At 32.9% G+C, this 12,583-nt stretch overlaps 1 protein-coding gene across 1 annotated transcript in view; it reads right to left on the reverse strand.

Annotated features, from left to right (window-relative positions):
• Positions 1-12,583, reverse strand: part of LOC147063359 (uncharacterized) — a 42,388-nt gene continuing 29,805 nt past the window's right edge. Inside the window, exons 2-9 of the mRNA XM_085959660.1 lie at positions 9,019-9,049; positions 6,827-7,056; positions 5,024-5,160; positions 4,284-4,413; positions 3,469-3,614; positions 3,091-3,299; positions 1,679-1,947; positions 1-259 (exon numbers count right to left, since the gene is read on the reverse strand). Coding sequence (XP_085815786.1) covers positions 107-259; positions 1,679-1,947; positions 3,091-3,299; positions 3,469-3,614; positions 4,284-4,413; positions 5,024-5,160; positions 6,827-7,056; positions 9,019-9,049 — 1,305 coding nt within the window. The 3' untranslated portion in view covers positions 1-106. The remainder of the gene's footprint in view (positions 260-1,678; positions 1,948-3,090; positions 3,300-3,468; positions 3,615-4,283; positions 4,414-5,023; positions 5,161-6,826; positions 7,057-9,018; positions 9,050-12,583) is intronic.

Consider the following 12,583-nt stretch of genomic DNA (forward strand, 5'->3'; position numbering starts at 1 on the left):
ATCTGTTTATAGTATTATTCTACTCATTTCTATAGGCGTAATTGACACTTCCGGGGATTAATAGTAATTAAGGAAACTTTTATTATCTGAGTATTTTTGAATCGTTTCATTGAAGGGTTGGTCTTCCAGTGTATCCAATGGAGTCGCCAAAAGACTGTGCTTGTGCCTCTCTCACGATTTGTTCGATGGATTTATTTGACAGGTGCGCCAGATTGCTTCCAAGAACTGCGGAATGGAGTCGGCTGGCCAGGTAGCACATCTGTAACATTAAAAGTAGATCAGATTGTATTTTGCGTTGTATCACATTTGAATGACGATTAGGCAAAATGGATTCACATTATGCCGTGTTTTAAAATGCATCATTAGCTGATTAGGAACTAAATGAGATGATTGAAAAATATTTGTAAGGTAAGTACGTATAATATTATAAAGGTAAGACTTTAAACATAAAATACATATTATTACAATATATTACAATAAGAGCTACGAATATTATCATATTTGCCATCTGTGTTTATGAATATAAATGAAAGCACAATAAAATAAAATCAACGAATTACTGAAATTAAAATTAAATTATGCCTTCATAAATACAGTGGTAAATCTACTTTATTAGAACGATAAACATTTAATCGATTCTTTCCGTTATGCTGTTTAAAAATCTTTTTCATGAGTAAACATTGTATCTATAGTCTGTGAACATGAATAAATTATTAAATGTATAACTCGAAAGATTATTTTAAAACAGCTTTTCATTTATTTATATTAAGCCCATCGGGCCGAAATGTCTTTGCAAGTGAATTTGAAAACTACATTTTACTGATAATTTTAGTTTTAATAATCGATACGTGCATACCCAGGACTCGAAATGGACCGGAGCGCACCGGAGCGCCGTTCCGGTTCGTGAAATAGGTAACATTATCGCTCTGTCTCGTGGAAAAAATAATCTGACCGTCTGAGCTAGATAGATAATATAACGAAAAATCTTACAACTACGAGAATGTTAATATCTTTAGAAAAATTTTCGAGCGCTCCGGTTCGTTAACTTTTCCATTTTGAGCGCTGTAGAATACCTATGTAAAAACATTAAGGTGATGTCTTTACCTATCAGAGGCACCTAGCGAAAAAACACGAAGCTTGCAATTTGAGACATTTTTTTGATAATTTACATTTTCAACTGTGTTAACACATGTATCTGTAAACATTAAAAAGAAAAACATTTTTCAAAGGTAAACTTATAATTGTAAAAAATGTGAATTTGTTGAATCGCACCCCATCCTATTGTAACATTTATTTTACGGTCATATTTATTATTAATTTAGTTTATTAAGTTTTCTAAGTATCGCCTAAGAGAATTTCGACTAATTCATAGTTTTAATATTGTTAATATTCATTTTATAAAACATCGATTTTTATAAAAATATAAATGTGTATAACTTGAAATCCTTTTTATTTATAGTCTTATATAGTCTTCTCACATGCAGTTAATTGAAAAAGCGGACGATAATTTAATTGCTTCGTAATTTCGAGGTGGTTATTCTTCTTCTTTTTTTTAATGATCGACAACTATTTTTGGACGGGCAGAAAATGTTGGGAAACACTAGTTTAAATGATTTCAAAGTGAACAATGATTCTTAAAATAACTAAATTAATATAGATGTTTTTGTTTTGCACTTACGATAACTGCAGATATGAACAGAAGGCACCCCAAGGCACCAGCTATCACCAACGAAGTGTTACAGGAGGACTCCATCGCTGCCGTCTTATGGAAGAGTTCTCCAGGCATCAGAACAGTATATTCAATATTCTCTTTGAACCTCGTGAATTGTGTAGTGTCGTTGTATTTCTGAGTTAGTGCTTCGGACTGGATTCCATTCGAAGAAGTCTGGACGTTTGATGAGTTCTCGTACAAGGCGAATGTCATCTGACGTTTTCTTCGGCCATGTCCTGAAAATGACAGAGTTCAGATAGTCATAATTTTCTAGTTGGGAAATGATTGTATAATATACGTACCTACTACGTTAATCTACTTATTTCTAATATTCTAATACAATATTTTTTTTTAATTATCTCCGATCCTAATAAGATCATATAATAATTAATACATACAATAATTGAGAACATTTTTAAACCAAATTGCTTCCTACTCTTCACAATTTTCCTAATAAAATTTCCCACTACTTCTATTAAATTGTAACTCAGTATTTTATCAGCTACCCGTTTTCAGCACGACAGATATTCACGATAATAATTATTATACTATTACATGGATTCTGATGCAAAATTTAGTAGGCAGAGACCTCAACTAGGTATATCTAGAATATAATATAATATAGACTGTTTGTAGAACTAACAGCTAACAAAACACTGGATGTACCACATCGTGACATTAATAATAATAGTAATAGTCGGTCTATACTCATAATAATTATCTGTTAAAGCTCACCATGAGCTACACATGTGTCGTATTTTTGTATATAGAGTCGATTTTCTTTGACGCAGATGACGCAATCGATTCGTTAGAAAATTTAAAATGGGGGCCTCGAAACAGTTCAAACAAGTCCTACAATTATTAAATTATACCGTTTTTAAAAAAATGCGTATTTATTACTAATTAACTATTAAAAAAATCCGGCAACCAACATCGAAAAGTCTTATACATATAACAAAACCACCAAACAGATAGTACTTGTACCTGCACAAAAAATCACTGTCATTTTCACTAATAATTGAATAGTGAAGAGATGCATTGTTATTTTTACTAGTTATGTAGGTAGTTCGAAACTATGGTTAATTGTGGGAGAGAGGCTCAAAATCAGTCAGTGCCTCGGTCTCCTAATCCCGCCACTGGATTCAAAGTGATAAATAGATTTTATTAATGTTACTGGTGAGTTACTAGAGCGATTCTAGATGAAAAACAAAAATATATATAAAATGTTCAAAGAGAGTCGTAAAAACACTGTACAACGCAAACCGTCAAATGAAATGAAAAATGCCGGACGTTTTGACGATGTTTAAATACTATATGTTACATGGAAACAGTTTTTGACATGGATACGATTTATATTTCGAAATATATTATGAACAAACCTGATGGTTCGAAGAGATCTAAACAAAAGTCGGGTTGACAATCTGCTGCGTCCATACAAGCCTTGATCTGGGAATGGATCCACAAAGTACTTCTCTCCTTCATGGTGCTAAGAAGAAAGGCTTCGAAATCCAAGAAAACTTCATTGTGCTTGTCACGGTATCTCGCTGGCTGATGAGGTATAATTGACGCAAAGTCCCGGTTTCTGCAACTATAGGAGGAAGTACAACAACACGTATTAGATAATTAATTTTTAAAAATCCAGACATCGAATTGGCATTTTTTACAAAAAGGACCGTAATGATATTTGTTTTTTTAGCATTGCTTTCATCATTCTAACAAAATTTATTGGATACAATTTAAATGTTAATACTACTCACCCTTCTTTGACTAATGTGACACTCCCTGCCATACGAGGGTCATCAGGATCCGGAGAAACGGTTACTTCCATCAGTTTCACATATTTCCAAGCAGAATCAGGGTTGATGCGAGCTCTTAGTTGTAATTTGGTGCCAATGGGTACAGCCTTAAAATTCGTGAAAAAAATGAATTTTTAATAATATTATACTTCATCTCATTTCATTTATGTCTATACACTATACAGTATGTAAATAGTAAAGTAGGATTTTTATGATCATATAAATAGAATAGGAACTTCATTTTTGTGCAGTGACGTCCTTACACAAAATGCCGCTCCTAGTCAGCGCCAAAATTCTGCCCCATTTTTTATTCAGTATTTTTTATCATCCTTTCATGACTCCAATATGTAAGAAATGTGTTGGATGGATACATTACTAACAAAATATACTTACACTTACCACTAAAACATACATAATTAAATTTAGGCGAATTTACATAAAAAGCGAATTCACCAGGGTCTGAGGTTCTATTTGGTTGACATTTCTGAGCAATACACAGATTTATTATTTTCACACCATTTTTACTATACTATTATTGTACAACTAATAGGTAAAGATAATAATTTTAGCTATTTCTATATATACCAAATGATTCTCCTCGATTTGTCGTCCTTCGAGTAACTGCCGCCCCCAAGCAACGCTCAATCTGCCTACCCCCACGGGACGTCACTGTTTTTGTGTCCGAATTTTGTCGTTCTACAATTTTAAAGTACCTACTACATCGGGACTTTAAAATTACAATTTATTGATTGATTTGCTCCTGAAGAATTATTTACCTGATCTACTGGGAGTTCATTCGAAGAATTGGTTATTCTCGCTGCGGGTGCTTCCTTATAAAGGGCGACCTCGTATTCCAATCTGCCAGGTGTCTCCTCCACAACTCCAGAAACCCGTGCACCATGGGGACTAAAAAGTAAGTACCATACATTATTAAACAGTCCCACAAGTACGATAGGATACAGTCTCAGTCAGATACAAACTTGAATTTAATCGAAAGCTAAATAAGTCAAAGTGGCGGTTTAAAGTAGGTACCTATATGTGGCGCCATGTAGGGATTGCAATACCGAATGAAAATATAAAAACCGGTATTGATACCTGTATTTGTGCCATATATGGAAAACAGAAGATTATATAAATCTCTTTAAAATATTAATATTTTCTAACACATTGATGAGCTTCAAGGATGTTGAAGGGCAATGTAAGTAAACCAGACATCGCGTAACCCGACAAACAATACAGTATTGTGAAACCTTTTATGTTAATTAATACATTTTGTTTCCACTTTCAATACCGAATATATCGATATCGTCTAATTTTTAAAACCGGTATTTTGGTATCTAAAAATACTGGTATACCGGTTTTGAAGTACCGGAATCGCAATCCCTAACGTCAGGTGCTGATAAACGTCCAAATGCACTACATGCCAGTTTGGTTCTGCGAGCAATCTCGTCTACTATGTATAGACAATATTCTTATTTTAAATTATTTTCACTGTTAACATGGACAAGTTACTTACAAACTACCAGCGAATCCAGCTGCTTTATTTTCAATGATAGTCGGCTCCGGAGGCTTGCACATGATAATTAGTTCTTGGTCTGACTGCATTACAACTCCTGGAAATTGTGGAAACCAGACTCTCACGTGTACGAAGCCCTGAAACAAATCATTAGATGTTCAAGTTCAGAAAAATAGGTAATAGTGATTTGGAAAATTATCGATCAAATTATACCTATTTAGCACTAACGAGAACAAGTTTGATACGGGTAATTGTATATTATACAAAGATGATTACCGAAATATCTAGTCAATTACTACATATAATAATTAAGAAGAAGTAACATTGCATTAAAAATCATTCAACTCATTACATGTAAAGCTATAACTTTATTATAATGACACAGATTTAAATTTTATACTTAACAGGAATACTTCGTACTAAGTGCTTTTCTGATGTATGTAGATGAGTAAAATGTCGATGTATGTATATTAGTATTTTAAAATGCAGTTATTTTGTTCCGATATTTTAAAACCTTTCAATAATTAAAATTACAGTTAGGTTAAAAGAGCAATTAATTTAATATTACAATTAAGTATATTCTTAAATTGATACAAATATTATATTTGCGAAATGTGTGTGAAGAAGGTATGGAATAACAAACCAATATGAAAAATCGTGAATCAATAAAATTAATGTACCTATCTACCGATATTGGATAGAAATTTGGATTTTTTTTTTCTATTTATAAAGACGTATATACTTATAATATATACGTAAAGTGTTTTGAATACTGTTCCCATTATACGAGTTTAATTATTTTTATGTGTGTATGTACCAATGATCCATAATAATATTATATACTGTTGATACTTAGCATCCCCTGAAACACTCGATGAGAAAATTAGTATGTATTTACAATTCCAATAATATTGGATTGATTATTCCAATATTATGTATTATTATACAATTGGCAACCTAGTAGGAAAGAAGGTTCAATTATTAAAAAAAAACAAGAAGTTATCACACTGGGTCTTCGAAATTGGAGACCGACAGCATATGGCAGACAGGCGAGGACATGGGATGGGGTAATGGGACAACTGGACGCCAGGACAAGTGGGCACCGCACTGTCGAATGAAATAACATTCGTCAATGAAATAAGTAGACGTTCGTTGGGATTTGATACAGAAAGTAGACGAGGAAATTTTATAAGTTTCTATCTCCTACTTGTTAGTTTTAATTCACTTTGCTCGTAACATAAAGTTTTTTTATTGAGGATTTAGAATTATTATGCCTGACGCTTTTTTAGAAAAATAAAAGAACTCTATTGGTTGGAACATAAACTAATGCAAAATTACATCATTTTTTACGTGTGCATATTGAAATTCTCACAGAGATTAAATTATATAATAATATAATATAAGTATTAAACATATATTTTAAAAATACCTATTCACCAACGTCTATTTATTTTCGAATTACGTTCGATTGCGTAGCGCCCAGTCATCCCATTATGGAGTTATGAGAATTATGGAGTAAGTTGTCGAATATCGACTCTACAAACAAACTAGCGCCGCAGCCGACTTTTTCCCCATTAGGGCAAATTTGTGATGTGGGCCATGCTGGTGAGGTATCCTGTATGTCACCATATATACAGAATTGTATAGCCAACAATTAAGATAATTTAATACTTATATGCTAATTAAATTTGACAATATAGTAGTAATGGATATCTGCGGAATTAGAGACGGTCCATTATTTTTGCTCCACTTAGTTACGTGGGTACGGTATGTTATCAATAACTATGTAAATTATTTACGTACATTTCTCTTTAGAACCCCGCACCGCGTAAAATCCGTTATCTTCAATTTGTACAAGAGACCCTGTGGGTCCGCGCCTTCGGTTCTGATCTGGCAGGCCGTGTCGGTGTTGGGGTCTACGGTTCGGTCGTCCGCGAATAGCGGGGCGCCCCGGAAGCCTTCCGGTTTCCGCAGAAGCGCGGCAATCGAGTCGCGGCCCCCCACCCCGCCGAATGTGCACTGGATGTCCGTCACTGGAATGAGATACAGTTTTGTAACACAAATATCGCGATTTAATGAGTTAGCTGTAACAGTCGAGCCTACTTTAAAATACACTTAAGTAGTCTTGTTCCATGTAACTTGTATAAAAACTAGGTTCATGTTAACTGGGTAATGATATTTTAGAGATAAAGGTAGATCACATTTAAAGAAAATCGTTAAAATTCATATCTATATAATCTACCATATAATATTCTAAATCTATAAGTTTACTTGGAATATAGACATTATTATAGAGATGTCACAAATGTCCCACCTATATATTGCATAATATGTGAGTATTAATTTTGGATCGACTGTTTAAAGGAAATAGGATTTAACCACACAAATCAAGTTTTAAAGGAGGCTCGTTTTTGGTATGGTTTTCAATCAAAGTTAAAATATGCAATAGGCATAAGCCATAAGTGCACGAGGGAAATTAATTTGGTATATTATGTTCCCAATCTGATACTAATTATCGAGGTAATTAAAGATAAACCAACAAAAACGATGGTTAAATCTTTTTTCCCACTTCACTTTTTCAAATTATAAGCAAACTTTGGATAATTCGGCATTTGCAGCTAACACCATTGATTGGACACGGCGTGTATTTAATCCTGTCTAATTATCCAAAAAACCTATTTTGAAAAAATTGAGAGTTAACTCCTTTTTCCTTTCAACAATCGATATGCATTGTAAAAAAATCTATAAACTGAAGGAAAAACTAGAGTTGCTATCTAGGTGCATCAACACTTTTAAGATTACGTGGTCATACATTCATATATTTGTTCATATGACTTAATACTGATATTGAAAAACGGGCACAAATTTATTTTTCAATATATATTTTATTTCAGTTTTTAATTCGACTAAGTTATATGAAGCAATCAATTTCTGCTTTAATGCTTTAATGCTGGCTGTGACGTTTCTTTACAAAGTTATGAGCCATGCTAACATTACAGAATTCAGGTAAATTTCAAGATTAAAATTGCACGAATATTAATTAATTATTATATATTACTTATATATTATTAATTATCACCGTGATAAATGCCAATTCACGATGGAAACATCGTATAATTTTAAATAAAGCATAATAATATGTACGCAGTATTTTGTTCCACATAATTTAATAGCGATCAGTTCATTTCAATAATATTTGTTGAGAACGTGACGTTAAAGATGACGATTTAGTTCATCGTTATTAAATTATGTGGGACATGCTACCTATAACATACTGTATATTATTTTAATTAAGAATATCATTTTAAACTGTTATTAAATAGTTTGGTTCTCAATAATATCCAAATGTTATATAATTTAATTGTCATCAAAAACTGTAGGTATCCCACATAAATTACACCCAGTATGCGTGTATAAGACTCGTAAAATGGTCAGCAAACAGCTTATCGATACAAATTATATTCGAATCGAATGGTATTCAGTCATTTATGAATCGGCTTGTATGTGTTTGCTAATTCTCGTTCAGACAAATTGATGCTTCCGTCCAAAAATTTCTTTAAAATAAAATTATGATTTATGTATGATTGATATAATATGTACTTAAGTCTATAATATTACACATTTACTCTTTATTATAATAGTTGTATCAGCCAAAGTTTGAAAGCACACAGTAATAAAAATTCAATAATTATTATATTCTCAATCCTTTTCTTATATAAATTGTTTTGAAAAAGCTTTATCATCAAGAATTCAGGAAAATGTGACTGTGACAATTTAAGTAAAACCGTGTTTTATTTGGAGGTAACTTAAAATTTTTGTTTACTGTACTAATATTTTGGTTAGCACTAGGTATAAACCACTGTCATCTCAAGTAGATATGTGGTTGGAAAATTGGTATAAGAAAATATATGAAATCAACTATTGAATTTAAATTCAAATAATATTTGATAACATGTAATAAACGCATTTTAATAAATAAAAAAATGATTTTTTACCGTCATAGTCCTGTGAAGAAGTCGACTGTATCTAGAAAAGAACAGAAATTACTATTATATAGTGATGTTTAAAAAAACATTATAACACTTTTACCCACAGGTAATCAAAAACTCTACCGATATTATAAAATAATTATATTTAAAAATTTCATACAACATGGAGTAAGTATTTTCAGAGTGCTCATCTCTGATGTCGTGGGGTGTTCCTCTCTGATTCCTACCTTTGCCCACTATCTTCCCCTTTATGATAAACTGAAGTAGTGTATATATTTTGCAGTTTCAAAAACTATATAAGTATACTATATATAATGAAAAGATTGATAAGCCATTTACACCCATTATTTGGAGTTATATTAGGTACTTTATATAACTTATTAACCAATCCTCTTAAAACTATAAGTCGTTGAGTCACAAACCAGATTTGGCGACTTTTTCTGTTTTATAAATAAATCACAAAAAAACTATTTTCATTTCATACCTACTACGTATCATAATTGTATTTTCTCATCAAATTTACTGACATAAAACTGTAAAGACAAATACTCCACCCCAATTCGCAAGGAAATGTAATGTGATTTATAATAAAGTGGGTTTAAAAACGTCCATAATATGCGCAGGCGTGTTGTGAAGGTAGTAAATACTTATCTATTTATTTTAATCTAATATTCAAATGGAAAAAATTCTTAGTTTATACTAAGCAGCTTTCTCTGAATTACGCTCAATATGTTTAAAATTGAAATCATGCAAATAGTATGTAAAATGACGTAGAGAAGTTGAATGATAACAATGTGGGTCACTTGATAAGAAGATGGCTTCGGATATTTTGTATCACGGGTAACGGGTAATTGTCCCCCTTAAAACGAATGAACCAGTAAAATAATATTATCATGACTTAACGCCCGCAGAAAACTACTTAAAGAAATAAATAAAATAACCTTGCCAAAAGGAGTACACATAGGTAATAAAAAACGGAACGTTACCAATAATCAACATAATGTGTACAAATCTTAATATAATATTATGGCCAACCAAATGAAGATGCTTTGGGGCTACAAAAAAATGGATTTAGTACATACAACTAAATAAGATTATCCCTGATATGGATATTCACAGAACAGTGAATACTAATAATCAAATCAAATGATTATTTTCCGACTGCCTTTCTACAAGGCATGCTTACTTTTCACTCTCTTGAATCTCGTCGGTCTCTTCTGCTCTTGAAACACTTTTGCTTATTAGCGCGAGGGATGGTTTCCAATCCTGGTGTCCTAATAAATTCGAATTTACATGCGCCTGCCAATTACCTACGTGGTCGCAGCCATGATTTATTCTGGATCGGAACCGTTTCCTCGTGTCAAGCCTATCAGGCACCATTAGCGAGGCGAAATGCGCTCCCTAAAGACATATACATGTTCAGTGATGTATTTTGTTTTTGAAACTTTATTTTTCTGTGTAAAATTGTATGTTTTTTGTTTTCAAAATTTCATTTTTCTGTATTAAATTGTACTTAAGTATGTTTTGATTTAATTTGTTTTTCTGTTATTATTATTATTATATTCTATATTCTCTTCTTCTCTCTTGTGATGATAATATTTGTTATAATGTAAATCTCATGCTGTGTACGTCTTGAATTTAGATTTGTAATGTCCACAATGTTTTGTATTATTAAATAAATAAATATAGATTTTATTGGTTTTTCACAATAATGTATTTGTTATTGTATTTATTAACCGTACTTTCTCATTCTTTCCTCGACCATTCAGTCTCAAGGCAGAGGCTATTCTCAAGACATAATTGGGTAAAGTGTGAAAAGACTGAAATGATCAATACAATACCGAGTAAAGAATCAGAAGGGAGAATACACGGTGACAACCCAAAAACCAACCATAACAATATTATATTATAGAAGTCATTGTTAATATTGTCATTATTGGGTAACTGGCAGATAGGGTTAATGAGGTCTTAGGGGTTTAAAAATGAACCTAAAAAAACAAAACTATTACTAGAATCAAAAATAGCGACACTAAACACCAACACAAGTTTTGAAATTAACTGTGAACCAATTGAACGTATGACCCATTATACATATTTAGGTACTTAGATCGCAAGGAGTTCCTTTCTCAAAATGAGACGCCTCCTTACCAATCGAAACCTTAACTTGGGTCTGAGACTGCGTATGGTACGTTGTTATGTTCTCGCAATTCTTTTCTATGGTATGGAAGTATGGATGCTAAACCAAGAGATGTCACGGAGAGTTGAAGAGTGGTAGAGAGAGAGTGGCTGTATAGACTCATCCTCAAAGTTCCTTGGACTGACCGGGTGAGAAAAATGTTGAAGTTCTCAATGGGAAAGGACCGAGAAATTCTGCATAGTGTCAAAACCAGGAAACTACAGTACTTCGGCCACATTATGAGAGGACAAAAGTACTATAGTTCATTATTCCCGGAAGTTAACTGTCAGGTGTGCTGTTTTTAATACGGCCGCTCATGACCGCGTCAACTGAGAGCTGTCAAATATCGTTGAGTAGTACCTACTGCAATATATTTTTGAAACGTCATATTTGATGCCAAATATGCTTCCGGTTAGGATAAAAAAATCCTATTTGGAATCAAGTAAGACGCTGTGCCGTGTGTTACCAATTATTGTAGATGACCGCTTTGTAGGTATACGGAATTGCCCGAGTGATATCCGTATTTTTGGACCAAGAAAAATAACGGAAACGTGTTAACTAGTTACAGTAAATAGCTCTGCTGGTATCTTTATTCTATTCTGAGTTGTATGGCTTATAGCGATTAGAATACATAATATGGACCTGTAAGTATTTTCGTTCGAGGCGAGAAACGAAATTCGACCATTTTTATCTTGAGAAAATCATATATATAGAAACGAACATATTACGGTGTAGGTAATAAGGTAATATAATATGTAGGTAAAGAGAGCGCGGCGGAACACACATCGAGATTAAAACGCCGCCAAATTTTCCTTGGGAAATCTATTTTCCGGTGAATGGCAGCACTTTACAAATTCCATTTTTTTTTAAATTATAATTCTTTATTGCGGGTTATAGCGGTTATTTGAAGCTCTAGAATACTCTAGATAATTTTTCACGTTTACATTCATAATCAGAAACTAAAAAAGAAAGTGCCTAAAATCAATACAAGTACAGATTTTCGCACTATTTATTCGTGGTTACATTTTGTTTGAAATATGAATATAGGGACCCGAACGATTAAATCCTCCCCTGAAAGACACCCGATTAGGTACCTAATAAGGAGAATCAGGAGACTTAAAACTGCGGTGATTGGACTGTATAGACAAGGTGTCCCTGAAGCTAAGGTACCGGCAGATAAAAGGAAGTAGAGATATTTCCTGGAGGTAGCTAACATCCACATAATGTTGTAGTTTCAATTATGAATGAATACCTTTAAGAACCATGGTGCACGATTGCTACATTAGCTAGTGCGGCTTCGTCTCGAGACAAGAAAGTGTGGCACTAAAACCTATTCATTAAGACACGTTTATAGTGTCACGGAAGGCGGTCGTGCACAAATCGCAGCTGCATAAT

The sequence above is a fragment of the Rhyacophila brunnea genome, unplaced genomic scaffold, assembly GCF_057557595.1.
Source record: "Rhyacophila brunnea isolate RB1 unplaced genomic scaffold, BYU_Rbru_1.0 scaffold_9, whole genome shotgun sequence".
Taxonomy (NCBI): domain Eukaryota; kingdom Metazoa; phylum Arthropoda; class Insecta; order Trichoptera; family Rhyacophilidae; genus Rhyacophila; species Rhyacophila brunnea.